The sequence below is a fragment of the Olea europaea genome, chromosome 18 (genome assembly GCF_002742605.1).
Source record: "Olea europaea var. sylvestris chromosome 18, O_europaea_v1, whole genome shotgun sequence".
Lineage (NCBI taxonomy): Eukaryota > Viridiplantae > Streptophyta > Magnoliopsida > Lamiales > Oleaceae > Olea > Olea europaea.
In genome coordinates this window covers 22662347-22677211 of record NC_036254.1, presented here as the reverse complement: position 1 = coordinate 22677211, position 14865 = coordinate 22662347, and the positions used below count along the sequence as shown (strand labels likewise).

Here is a 14865-nt window from a genome sequence, read left to right as displayed (position 1 = left end):
TTACACGACAATGGAGCGCTCCTAGTAACCAAGGCTGCAAGGCATTCTCTTCTTGGTTTTACATCTATATAAATAACAAATTTGATGTTTTAGTACAGTCATCACAACAACTTTTGAAACTTCTTCATACATTGAAAACAATTCTCAGTTGGATAATACATGAAAAGTGCAAGTTGTGTCAAGATTTCAATTCTCTTCAGGTTTTGAGTTGTAGTCAGAAATAAATAAAAGTTCTCCATCACCGTTAGAAGTTTCTACAACAATGATTTCACCTGAAACATCTAATTGCTTTCCTTTCCGAAAAATTGGGCCAAATTTTTTCTATTCTGCAACTTATAGCAATCCTTAATTAAGTGCCCCGAATTCTTACAATAAATTTGGAAGTTAGACCTTAATTTGCCCCTTGCTCAACCACTATCAAGAACTAACCTTAACAATATGTTTCATCTTCTCATTTGAAAATAGAGTATTACAGACTTATTCAATGGTGAGATCACAATTATATAAGACATTGTCTGTAAAAGACAAATATGAAATGGGCAAAAAATATAATAAAATCAATACCATATAAGTAAGCAATGTTTGCCTCCTAATATGCTACAAAGAAAATCGTGTACTATGATCTAATAACAGAACATCAAACTTCATAGTTTCCATCACGAAAAATCAAGTTGAGCTATTAAGTTGATCAAAATCTCGATCATCCTAAGAATTTTAAAACCAAAAACTCTGATATCACTTGTTATAATCTGGACTAGATCTGAACCACTTTATTGAAAGCTGAACAACTCTGATACCAATTTGTTGTGAAAAGCGGATGATGAAAATGGATTAATCTAGTATCAAGTCGTTGGAGAAAATAAGAGATTAAGTTACAATATGAAGTAATAGATCGCAAGAGCACAAGAATAAAATAACTTGCAGAGAATTGAGATATTATTATAATATGGAGAAATAATACAAAGATTTTGCGTTTATAATTTGTTTAACTTAAAATGAGGTTAAACAACTTAAATAAATTGTAGAGAACAGCCAAATATATATAGGGAACAATTGAAGCCATAAAAGTAGAGTGATAAATGAAATAGAATACTCAAAAGTTTCCTTATTTTGATCCCTTGAAGTCCAACATAAATTCCAACTCTCAATAGGGCTTTCAAATATAACTTCAACTAGAATTTGTCCAATATACTTCGAATAAGATTCCAAATAGAATTTGTCTTAATGTGTATTTTAATTAGAACTCTCAACTATCTTTAACAAAGAATTTGGGTGACATCCAAATTCTAACACTAATGATAAATTGATATGATGGGAGCGTCTATTTTCCTAGATGAAGAAAGCGAACCTATTGTATAGTGGATATTACGAGGTACCTTTATCAACGTCTTCTTCGCTTTCTTTGAAGGAGTAACAACTCCAACTTTGTATGATCCATGAGATTTCCAGAACTCAAATGACTTTGTTCATCTATATGGCCAAGAGCACGAGACAACCACTCCTACTTAGGAGTGAGGTATATTTTACCAGCCTTATTAATGTCCTCTTCAGCATCACTAAATATGCATTGTCTCGACTCAAGAATAACTCACAAAATCCTCATAAAATCACACCATCCACTGCAAGCAGATGATAACAATATTATCGATCCATCGAATGTTCAATACCGTCTCTTAATTTGCCTTTAAATATATCTAGTATTACGCATTAAACATGCGATTTAGTGTTGGTCTTTATTATTTTTTCCAGTGGAAAATATAGACTTGGCCAATAGGAGCAGTAGGTGGAATTATTTGTTACTTGATTTGTTATAAAAAGATGCGTGCTGATCAATATTAACTAACCCAAATTAATTCTTCTTTATTCAACACAAAATATAATCTTTTGTAAAGAGGGAGGTTGAAGTGGGGCTAGGATAACATGCAAAAGTATAATTAAATTATGTTTAATTAATCAATATTTTAATTCTTTTCTTTTGTACCCTTTCCAATAATAATATTGTTTTGAATCTCCAAAATTCTTTGGCAGTGTCTGTCCAAATTAGAAATGTACTCATTGTTTCACCAATGATTATGTAACGTACAGACACGAATAGATATTTAATTAAACAGTACTGACTTCATACACGAGATAAGATATATTACAGAGATTTAGGGATGTCAGAGCCGAGTCGAGTAGGCTCGCGAGCCGAAATTTTAGGTTCGGGCTCGGCTCGAATAAAATGTCTGAGTTTTTTTCCGGGCTTGAGCTATTTTTTTTTATATTTTAAAATTAAAAAGGCAGCAGGTTGCTGTGGCGGGCTCGAGCTTTTTTCAAGCCTAGCCGATGAGCCCGCAAAAAAAGGATATATTCTTGTACCTATTGCAATTCATACTCATCTTTGAGGAAATTAGGCCCACTACCCTCCAAATATGACAAATTAGAAAACTACCCTTTAAACTAAACAAAAACGTTTTCACCGTAAATGGTACGCTTAACCGACCAAAACTCCCACCACCAGATCTCTGTTTTGCTTCCCCAACACATTCTTCTTCTCTCTATTTCTATCTAGATTGTATCTGTCGCTTTTCTTGATTTTAGGTCAATTTGTGCTGCTTTGTTTTGAAATTTGTGGCCGATTTAGTTGCTGTGTTTGTTATCAAAGGGGTAGATAGAATGCAAGCCGTTGAAGGAGGGGAATTTGGATTTTTTCGGTAATGGAATGATTCGCTCTCGTGCTCTCCCGTTGCCATTCCGTCTCCCTGAATGCCTCACCAGTATTCAAGGTATGTAACTTCCATTTCTCCTTTCATTTTGCTAATTTCTAGGTATGTGAGTATGTTCCTCGTGAAATTTTATTGCTTTTGCTATGTTCATTGCGATTTATTTCATGATTTTGGGTATTGCTTTTTATTGAATGCATCAATTTTTAAAATGAGCTTGATGAATTGTAATATGGTTCATTCTTCTTTGAAATTCACCCAATGATTGAGGATCAATTATGCATTTTTCCTTCTCTTGATTTTGTTAATTTCTGATTTTTCCTTTATTACATATGATGACACCTAACTTCTTTAAACGTGGAAGCATAGAGTGCCTTAGCTTGCCTTCGTATCATTTGCTCCATCGAGAAACACTAATATGGGTTGTTCTGCCAATGATTGTCGACATATGATTGCATTACTAATCTTCGCTACCATAACTTGTGATGCATTATATTGAGCAATAGAAGTAAATATCAACTAAAATATTAGGATACTTTTCTATATTTTGGGTGATTTTGCACAACTTTCATTCAGACAGATAAATGTAGTTGAAATTATGCTTCTATGCTTGCTTATCTCCATTTGCTTCATTGAGGCATTTCTAAGTCATTAGCATTCTGATTGTGGTCTGCTATAGTCAGCAAAAGTCTCTGTTTCCTATGTGAAGTATTCACGTGTTCCAATAGTAGGTATTGAAAAGCTTCCTTTCTAGTTGGCAAACATAATTTTGGTTAGAACTAACTTGCAGGTTGTAGACGAGGGTCGTTCCAAAGTAAGAAATTCTTTGTCACCAGTAGCAGCTCAGTTGGCACTGCAAAAGATTTTACCTTTTCCTTGCAAAGAGCAGTACACTATAGTGATTTTAATGCCTCAGGATTCTCATTTGAAGTCCCTAAAATCTTTCGTCCACTCTATGCTAATTCAATATTCTAGAGATGCAAAGGTCAGTGGATTTATCTCTAAATTGTAACGGTATTCTTGTAGCCAAACATGAAAGAGACACTACTCTATTCTTCAGGTAGATTTGCAAACTTGAGTATTGGTTCTGAGGGCTCAGTTGGTTCGATTCGTGTTGCTATGAGTGGAAAAGGGAAGAAGAAAAATTCATTACTACTTTTAAATTTTGCCTTTCATACTTGTAAATCTGGAATTTCATAAAGAAGATTAAATAGATGCATTGATGTGAACCAAAACAAAGATTTTGAATTAATTTGTTGTTGGACTCTTTCTTTTAACTGTTGTCTATGGTTATTCTATAAGAAGTTTCAATTCATCTGTCCCTGTATCGAAATCAATGTATTATTTCCATTAGATTTGCTGGTTATCTTATATGATTGAAGAGTTCTTTTAATTGATATTGTATATTGTTGAACCTTTATTGTCAATTGATTAATTGGAAGTTGAAAAGATTTTCTTTATCATTCTTATATATTAGTCTCTAAATCAACCTCAGTTGTTTTGAGGTTCTCTAGTTTGCTTCTCTTTGCTGAAATCGTTTTAGGTGGAGTTGGAGAGTAATGTTGTGAGGGTAATTTTTACAGAAGTTGTGTGTTACTTTTTTTGAGTTTGTCACTTTTTTTGAATTGTTACTTTTTGAGTGTGTTACTTTTTTAAAATTTGTTACTGTGCTTGTCATTTTTTAAAATTTGTCATTTTTTAAAAATTTCTATCACTTTTTTGGATTTTGGTCACTTTTTTTTAGTATTTATTACTTTTTTAAGTCACCTTTTTTAATTTCTATCACTTTGTTAGCGACAAACATCATTTTTTAATAAAAGTGATACTATATGTTATTTTTTAATTAAAAAGTGATACCTAACTTTTAAAAGTGATATTTTGTCAATTTTTTTTAATTAAAAAGTGAAGTTATGTTACTTTTTAATATTACACAGTATTTTTTACTTAAAAAAAAATTTCATATGATTTTTCAAACGACATCTCATTTTAAGGGTATTTTTATAAGCTTCATTATAAATCGTGAGTTATGATTTGTCACATTTTTTGATTTGTGTCACTATCTTTATTTTTCGTCACTTTTTGAGTGTTTGTCACTTTTTTTTAATATGTATAACTATTTTTTAATATTTCTCATTTATTTGAATTCGCCACTTTTTTAAAATTTTTGTCATTTTTCTTTCTTTTTTTTTTTTTGGTCACTTTTTAGTGAAAATGTTGTAATGTGAAATTATGAATGGTGGAAATCTGTATGAAATGTCAGGCGAACAAAATGGATGATGTTATTTTGGTATTTGTTACTTTTTTTTGAGTTTATGTCACTGTTTTAAATTTACAAAGTATTTTATACTTCAAATTTTTTTTTTTTTTAAATTTTGTCACTATTTTGAGCTTGTCACCTTTTAAGTTTTTGTCACTTTTTTTTTGAATATTTATCACTTTCTTATCTTCTTAAAAATGTGACGTGATATGTAATAAGAGTCGCCACTATGCTCATGTTAATTGTCCTGGACATACTGATTATATTAAGAACATGATTAATGGTGTTATACAAATGGATGGTGTTATTTTGATATTTGTCACTTTTTTTAAGTTTGTCACTTTTTTTGAATTGTGTTAAAAAGTGACAATTTTTATAAAAAAACTGACACAATGTCACTTTTTAATTTTATACAGTATTTTTTACTTCTAAAAAACTTTTCATATACTTTTTCAAAACACTCATAATTTTAAGGTTATTTTTGTAAGTTACCCTTCATCTTTTCACGCCCTATAGCCCACGATGATATCCTTGTAGCCCATCCTTGAGCTCCCAATGCCATCCCTTTGTACACGAACAATTTTTCACAACTCGACAAGAACTTTTCTCATCCTTGGCTGCTACCTCCCCGCAGTTTCTCTGTTTTAATTTAGTATCATCCTTCAAAAAGCCCATGCCAATATTCATTCACATAATACATTGTCAACGTCTCTACCATCCTTCACATATATAACCGCCCTCAACTATACCACCAATCCGCCATTGAACGCCTAACTGCCGCAACGACAAATATTAGTTCTGTCGTCAACAGAGCTCTTAATAGTTTTAGTTTATTCCTGTTCTTAAAAAAATTACTGTTCATGAGTTATTGTTCATCCAGGAATCGTTGGGACCGTCCACCGATTAAGTAGAATCTTAGATTTGATTAATTATTTCATTCTTATTCTTAGTTATATACCTCATTCATAATTTATAGGGATCAAGACAGCCATGCTGACACCATGCTGAAGAGGTTCTCAAACAGAATCCCTTTCTAGAAGTTCAAGCACACTAGTAAAATATGCAACGAATCCCTAAACAGGAGAAATGCAGTGAGCTGAAATAAAACAAGTGAACAAGTAACAGGGAAAAGGCAGGTATTTTTTCCTTTAAAGATGCCGATACACGAAATTATAAAAAAATCTGATATGTTAAGGCCACTGAATGCCTCAAGCCCCCTTGTACTTGCTCTTTCCTGGAAAAATGTAATACAAAGATAAGAAGACAATGGAAGGCTAGAAGGAAGCTATTTCATCGCTGTACTTTGATCAAAATTCAACCCACAGAGAAAAGTAGAAACTGCTACTCATAAACTAAAAGAGCCCGTGGTTTTTGCCGGTGGAGTGGAAACTGGGAATGCGTCATCTGTTCAATTGGTTTCCCCCCAATGCTTTAACATGCCCTTCCAGTTGCAGTATGGCGGGTCAATGCATTTCTTAAGACGCCTATCTTGTATTTTGATCCCCCAATGCCCATCTGAGTAATTTGCTTTCTCTGCTTCTCTTCTGTCCCATTCCAATTGTGCTTTCTGCTTTGAATTCAACAGACAAAACTCTTTCAAATTCTCTGGCATTGAATCGTGCACTTTCCACCACCTCCTGTGAGCAACATCACTTGCAAACTCTTGTAAGAAATCCACATTCCAGTTACAATCATAATCCCTGAAGCACAACCATGGCTTGTAACCCAAATAGTGAAGAACATAAAGAACTGCTGGTTCTTCCTCGAAAAGACGAATTTTCTTCTGCTTTACTATTTCATCATCACCAAACCAAAAATGTTTCAGGAAGTTCATGTGCTTTGGTATCCGATGCCACCATGTAAATATTTCGTTCAAGTAGCCCTGGTCTCCACCATTATAAGATTCAATTTCATTAATATGATCCATCAAAAGCTGGAATGTGCAATTGGATGGTTCAATCAGCATTACACCTGAGTTGAAAAGGGTGCCATTATTGCCTGTTGCTGAGATCTCTGGCATCGCAAACAAAAAGTCAATATTTCTAAGGATAAGCAAATCAGCATCAATAAAAATGATCTTATCATAATCTGTCAGCTGCCATAGTCTGAACTTGCTGTAATTCCATTCGTTATAAGCATCTTTCTCAGCTTTAGGATTTCTTATTCTCTGGATGGTCCGGATTTTCCATCCTGCCCGTTCTAGTCCGCTCCTGTGGTATTCACTAATTGTTTCATCAACAAGAATTACGAAATCCCTGGTGGTCCCTGCCAAACGGATGCTCTGTGCTGCAGCTATGGCTCCGCAAACATAGACATGAGCTGAATGCAGGATTGTAGCATAAGCCTCGCGTTGCCTTTTTCCCTCATAATCTTGTTCTGTTTCACACAATAAGTAGTTACTTGTCAATTACTGTTATGAACCAAGTAAATTGTTGTTTAAATTCTATTTTTGCATAAAATATTAAAGAGCTGCGATGAGATATAAAAGAAGACTACATTGTACTTACCTTTGGCTCCAAGTGAAAGTGCAAGCTCACATGATCCTATTGGGAGTTGAAGCTTTTCTCTCAGGGAATTCAAGTTTGGTTTATATAACCATGTGTTACCTTCACGTGCAACGAGGTCCTTACAAGTAAATAAATTTGGTATCGGAAAGCATTTTGTAACAAAGAGCAGATGCACTGGGTAATTGCCTTTGTAAGAGGCAGCTAAACTAGCTGCAGATATCTGTAAGTGTAGCCGAGCTATATCTCTGGACCAGTTTCCTTCATTTCGGCAAGGAAGTTTTACTGCAATAAGATCAAGTCGTTGTCTTGGAACTTCAAGCTTTGGTAGAGAAGGGCAACTAGGAACTTCTTCTTCCTGTTCTTCATCGATCCATTCTGGATACAAGGTGTCCCAAGTCACATTTTTCTCAGCATAGTCCAGGTGCAGAATAGAGTGGTTGGCACTGGGAAGAAACAGTTCCCATTGAGTGATTTCACTCTTATTAAAGTTAAGAAGACCAACTCCTTGAATCTTATTGTTTTCAGGTAACTTCTTTAAAGCTCGAGATATTTCATCCCAATTCATATCTAAATTTGATATATAGCGAGAATCTGTCCCTCCCCATATCCACCTGTTCACAAAATGTGGCCTGCATTAAATAAGCTACCAATTAATAATAGTTGATTATTGTTTCTAAAGAGCTTCCTTTAGTCTATTCTTTTCTTTATTTCATTATTTCTTGACTTTTAATATCTACACTAAAACTAGATATTCGTCCCAATTTCAAAAGACTGTTTACTAATACTTCAGATGTGCACTGTCTGTTGAGATTATTTATACAAGCGAAATTCTTAAGTCAGTGATCATTTATTCAAGTTAACATTTTTATTATCGATCACAAGATTTTCCCCTGTTTCTAATTGAAGAATGCATAAGAGGATAAGAATGTATTTAAATTTACAGTAGAAGACAATAAAGGAAACAGATCTGACCGGGAAACTGTGTGGGATATACTGTTTTCATGACAAATTGTTGGAGACGAAAGAAATGTCACAACGGTGATTAGTATGATGAAGGCAAGGATAATCTTAAAGGGATGGAGTTTGCATTTGGTGCTCTTTCCTGCAGAGATAAATAGGAAAGGATTTTCGACACTTCTCACTTTGATTCTCTTTAATTTTCTCTTGTACACGTCGTCTCTGTGAAAAAAAAAAGGTCATTTATATATATACATTATTGTAGATAAGATGAGTAAAACGAGAAAAAGATATATGAGATTAATAAATAAACACAGAACCTAAAGGATTTCAAAAGATGAGAACGCCTCAAATATATTCTGTAAGAGATAAAACTTCAGAAGAAAATAATCCATAACGAGAATGGTTATTCTGACAATATCAATCTGACAATTTCCTCAAGATTCTACTACTACTTTAGAAATAATAAAGAATTTTGTCTCTTGTACGCCGAGCTGTTGTACACAGCTCGGTGTACACTCCCCTCACATGAGGGGAGTGGGTCCCGGTGCATTTAATGCGTGGACCCCGCCCCTTGTGTGAGGGGAGTGTAACACATAGCACGGTCCAATAATAAAACCTTTTAAAATTTCTATCCATGTTCAATCTTAATTTTTACCTATAAAATAAAAGTTAACTGTTTAAAAAGCAATCAAATATTGGATGAAATGGAAAACTCCATTTTCATAACATTTCAGATTCTATCAGATTTCTTCCCCTGCCAAATTTAAAGGGAAATTTATCATTGGGAATAAATCCACAAGATTGAATCTTAAAGTACAAAAAACATACATGAAAGCAGGATAAAAGAAGAAGCTGGGTTCTTCAGCAAATGATAAAGCTTTAGGACTTCCTATAGACCATTCTGGAAAGCTATTTTGCAGCAATAGGATTCCATGCTTAAATTTTCTGTTTCAATTTAGTTTCTTAAACTCAATAATGATGAACCAAACAGAGTGATGAAAAAGATTCATGCAGCCGATCCTAAAGTTATTGAGAACAAGGCTTAGTAAATTGTTGTTGTGAAATCAATCAAAATGTATGGGTAAAAGTTAGCGAAAAAATTCCCAGCATGAAACAATTAAGACTGGAATGATATGCATAAGAAATAAAATCATTTAAATACTGTACTCACATTCTTTGTCTGGTATCCATGGAGCTTCAGAAACGATACATCACTCTCATATCACTTTGTTCATAAAAAATTAAGAAACTTCTGATCTGAAAATTAACATGAAAAAGCATATCATTTCAATATCAACCACAAGTCAGAAAAGTCTATACATCATGCCGAGAAAGGAAAGTTCAATGAGAAAGACATTGATAGAGCAAAATACGAAAGACAATCAGCTAAAAAATGGTAGACAAGTTTAGTAGAAGACCATTTGAAGGTTATCAGAATTGTTCAGGAAGGTGTCACTATAATCAATATTCTACACAGTTACATGATTGTCTATGCTCATCTATTATACAAGTTAAGGGTTATATATGTAAAAGGTATACCAGGAAACAGATAGTTTCTAAATGATTTAGATGCTTCAATATCTGTATTAAATATTACCTTTGAAGATGCCTCATCAATTTTGAACCAGCATAGCACTTACAGAGACGAGAAAGAAAAACAGCAAGAGGGAGGGTTGATCTGTATTTTTGGAGCTTTCTGTGAATGGTGGAATAAATTGATGTTATATGTACCAGGTAGAAAGAAAAGTGTAGGAGGATCTATATGGAAATGGATAACTTATATTTGAATTCTCCTCCAATATTTGAGGTTTTGAGCTTTTAAAATGATTACAAGGAAAAAAAATTATATATATAATCTGCATCTCATTTTCAGATGAACCACCATAAAATACCTTCTTTTTTTTTTTAATGATAAAAATCCTTTCTTTCTTGCTTTGAACAATTTGTTTATGTAGCCATTCATGGAGAGTACAGTTGTTTCTCTCTATTTCTGATCTATGACTTTATTTTTTGTTCATGTTTTGTTAAAGCTGAAAACAAAAATAATATACAAAATTATTCACTCTCATTTTGTTGGTGGTGATGGAAGATTAATTCTTCAACAACATTTTTTCTTAAATGCGCGTATTATTTAGTTTAGTAGAAATTATCTTATTCTTTTTTGGTAACGACCCAAGCCTCGTGATGGGACACTATCTTATGTACTAAACTCTTTGGAGGGCATATGTTCTCTTATCATTCACAACTTTTTGTCGTGTCATTCAGGATCCGAACTCAAAACATGTGCATATGAGAGAGTTAACTATCCAATTGATACTAGGATTTTACTTGTATTTTATTTGCATGTCATGTCTTACTTACCAGATAGGGAAATCTAATTATTTAATCATCTTCTTTAGGTTACGGTTAGAAAATCCCCTGAAATGGAAGGTAATATTGTTAATCAAATGGTTTCTTCTAAGCTAACCCCATTTTTAATACATTAAAAGAGATGAAGTTTCCTAAGACTGATGTTCTTTTAATTTCTTGCTTGTTAAGTTGCATATTATCATTAGTTGCAGTAATGGGTACTCAATAATCAAGCCTAATTCTAATGAATGTCTTTGAAGGTTAATCATTACAATAAAAGTTGGTAATGAAGTGTAATGTGTCATTCTGTGATAATACAGTCTTTTGGGCACATTTGGTTCACCTTGCGAGATAGTCTTTTTTATTCGTCCACATTGTCAATTCGACATGCTACTACGAGTGAAATTTCATCTTTGAAATCTCGATTTATTAATCTCCCGCTCTAGGTATTATTTTGTGGTGTTCAAAAACGATATCCCGTAATAGCAACGACCAAAATGGGAGCTGCGTAAACCGTAGAATGTTATTAGATGTATTAATTTTGCATCCACCACCCCCCGCCCCCCCAAAAAAAGGGAAAAAAAAAAAAGAGAACATGAACTTTTAAGCTTTCAAGTCTTGACGGGCCAGTAAGCAAACCCAAAAAACAAAAAAAGAAAAAAAGAAAAAAAAAATGTAAAAGATTTTTGGACAAATGAAAAGATCAAACTTGGCAATATAACAATTGGGCTGCTTTCTGAACATACATAAGGTGGGACATCCTTGTATGACTGAAGCCTTGCACCTATCGCCAAGGATACTCAGTTACTCCACCACAATGTCCTTGTACACAACTATAAAATACAAATTAGAAATACAAAAATATTTATATAACAACTATAATTATCCTTAGCCATCTTCAAATATTTACAAAAGAGAAAATATTAAAAAAAAAGGCAAATACTCGATTTGGCCGAGTATTTTCGGGAAATTTTTTTCGTTTCATTTTTGGCGAAAAATCTAATATGATTTTGTATCCTGCCGTAAATTTCTTTAATCTATCTCCCTTCACCCAAATTTGAAATCCCCTATTGGATGGACAGAACATTCAATCTTGGGAATTAAGATTTAAACAGACTTGCAATAAAATAAATACTAGAAAAGGAAGAAAAGGGGAATAAAGGTTGAGAGGATATTATAAAGACATAACACCGTATGTATTTTGTATTGAAAGCAAAGCAATCCGGGCTTCGTATTTTAGCCTTGGCCTTTTTGTTATAAAACAATTGATAATAATGTGGGCGTGCCTTGACCAACTCGTATAGTCAATCCAATTATATATTTTTCTTTTTGGGTTAGTTAACTTGCAATGTGATTGCACACTTTTAAACACAATCATCAAACCTATACTTTCTCCTCTTGTGCTTAAAGGGAACCGGTCAGTCACCTCATGATTGAAGCAAGAAGCCGGTGCTTACCAACTTCGATCAAGGGGGAAAAATGCGTCCCGAGCATGCCCAGCGTGCTTTAGACACGGACCAGCCTAGTGGACGTGCTTTAGAATGTAGACACAGCACAAGCTGTGCTAGATCAACCCAAATAATTTTAGAATTAAACCACTTGTATAGCAAGATTCTTTGACAGATACAAAGGTAGCATGCACCTCAACCATTGATTTGAATAAATGATATTTAAATCAACGGCCAAGTGCAAGCCACCTCAACATCCGTCGAAGAAACTATAAAGAAAAATGCACGAGTAGCACGGTTCATAATTTTAAGCACACTAAGGGTGCCTCAACATGCCACAACAGACAAATTTATTCCTCGTGTGGCTACAAAAAGGCGCACGCGCACACAAACAGACGTGCATGCAAGCAGTAGCTTAAAACTATGGATAGAGCTAGAAAAAGTGCTTAGTTGCGAATGATTCATTCTTTCGGTCTCAAGTTCTCGCACAAAGAAGTATTAACCAGAACAATTGTTACAGATGAACAACTTGAATCAAGTCAAGCCATGCATCAATAACAAAATGCATATGCCAAAACGTTTAAACATCTTTGTATTCTAAATATTTTCTTTTCCTTTCCTTCTGCTTAAGTATGCTGCAGCATCTGTATATAGACGTCATTTACAACTCCTAAAGAAGATGCTAACGAAGCAACTAAAAGCCAGTCCAAACATTTTAAGCACCACAGCAAATCCAAATCTACATTATTTTCACTCGTTTCAAATGACGAAGAAAAGGTTTCACCTTCAGGAATTACAAAAGGCTACATATCAAATAGAAAGATGAAAACAAAACCTTTGTCCTACATTTCAAAAAGATTGTATTTTAATTCTCAGCTTCAGAGCTTTTCTCCTCTTTAGGTGGTGCTAATTGTCTTGTAAGTCGAGATCTCATCCAAGGATCCAAGGGAGACCTCTGAGAAGGTTGCGGAGTTGGTGGTTTAGACTGTCTAAGTTCATTTTCTCTATCTATAAACCTGCCAAGTGAAACAAAAACGCACTCAAAGAGGGAAATGTAGTTATAATGCATTCACAAATACGTGCTGTACCATGGATATATTCAGTTGTGCTATAAAGATTTTTTCTCTCCATGATTCGTGAAATATGAAACTTCTTATGACTCTAAAAGCTCAATCATTAATATGCGAACAGATGGCAAGTTAGTGCCTCTGTACAGGATAAAGAAATTATTAAACAAAATACATACTCAATATAGGCCATTGGTGCAGCATCACCAACTCGAATTCGGGTTCGGAGTAATCTCGTGTATCCACCAGCTCTACCCCTGTAAATGAAAAACGTCCAACTTATATCACAAGGACAAGTCAAAAACACGCGCTGAAAAGTTAACAAGTTTGAGATTCACTTGTATCGATAAGCCAATTCCGTGAATATCTTGTGGAGGACATCATCACCACGTACAAAGGCAGCAGCGCGCCTTGCAGCACAGAGAGTACCCTATAGTAATTTGGTATTTGTGTAAAAAACACTAAACAATAAAACAAAATGACTCGGTACATATATCATGAAAATTCTGTCTTCAGAAAAGAAGCACTACTGGTTTTCCATTATGCTAAAGCATAAAGTAGATTGTTATTTGTCAGCTCATCATCATGGAGTTGGAATAGAATCTGACTTTTTCTCTAGATTGTTTCCGGGCTTACATTCAACAGCAAAGTTTGCTGAAACATGCTTCAGTAAACAGATCAAAATGATAGTTCATAGTCGTATAGAGCACTCCGTTCATGCATGTTGATCAACTAACTTATCAAAGAGGTATATATTTATTATATCCACGATAATTTAATTTAAATTTTGATGCTTCTTTTTCCTAATCATCCAGCGAGGTTTCTATCTATGATTAATTACTTTCTTTAAATTGTTGAATTTTCACCTCACCTTGTAAAGGATCTTCACCCAATTCAATCTCCCCATACTTCTTAACCTGATACATTTACATCAGAGTACAACCTAATCCCGATAAGGTTTCATAGAGACGCATCTCAAAGAGGAATAGAGAATGAATCTAGTACTCGAGCAGTGCTAGGTAATACACTATGTTCCATGTCATGAAGAGTACGATAACTTAAGCAAATCTGATTGTCCAAAGTGCACTATTCTTCTGCCAGATTTGAAATGACATAGCCGATTAATGAATCTCAAAAAAATAATAATAATACAATATCATCGTTGTTAACATTACAGAATGACCCTAATTACACAATGTAATTGCATAGTATCAAATTACATTAGTTTAACGATGAAAGAAATGGATTTAAAAAGATAGAATTAACTCAAATTTATAACTTGTCATCAGAATCTGAAACAATAAACTCATTTAAATCAGAGCAGAGGAAGAAACTCACACCTCTTTCCCAAGCTGTACCATATTATCAGCAAGCCTCCGGACTTCCTTCGCCTAAAAATAAGATAACACACAAGGAAAAGGAAAGGAGTTAAATATAGCAATTCATGCAATTAACAATGAATCCCAAAGTATTAACCCCACAAAGCTTCTTAGCAGGTTGTCCCAGCACGAGGAAAAAAAATGAATCCAGCAGAAAAAATTAAAAAATAGTGAAAATGAAATAAATGTAACCCAC

At 33.9% G+C, this 14865-nt stretch overlaps 2 protein-coding genes across 2 annotated transcripts; both read right to left on the bottom strand.

Annotated features, from left to right (window-relative positions):
* Window positions 1–6078: 6078 nt before the first annotated feature.
* Window positions 6079–10163, bottom strand: LOC111367808 (UDP-glucuronate:xylan alpha-glucuronosyltransferase 1-like). The gene is made up of 5 exons (XM_022988869.1): window positions 10024–10163; window positions 9598–9683; window positions 8439–8645; window positions 7467–8095; window positions 6079–7335 (listed from the first exon to the last, which is right to left on the bottom strand). The coding sequence occupies exons 2-5, from the start codon at window positions 9615–9617 to the stop codon at window positions 6368–6370; spliced, it is 1824 nt and encodes a 607-aa protein (XP_022844637.1). The 5' UTR covers window positions 9618–9683; window positions 10024–10163; the 3' UTR covers window positions 6079–6367.
* A 2747-nt stretch (window positions 10164–12910) lies between these two features.
* LOC111367806 (50S ribosomal protein L17-like) lies at window positions 12911–14738 on the bottom strand. The gene is made up of 4 exons (XM_022988868.1): window positions 14631–14738; window positions 13629–13720; window positions 13470–13547; window positions 12911–13239 (listed from the first exon to the last, which is right to left on the bottom strand). The coding sequence occupies exons 1-4, from the start codon at window positions 14649–14651 to the stop codon at window positions 13089–13091; spliced, it is 342 nt and encodes a 113-aa protein (XP_022844636.1). The 5' UTR covers window positions 14652–14738; the 3' UTR covers window positions 12911–13088.
* Window positions 14739–14865: the final 127 nt, after the last annotated feature.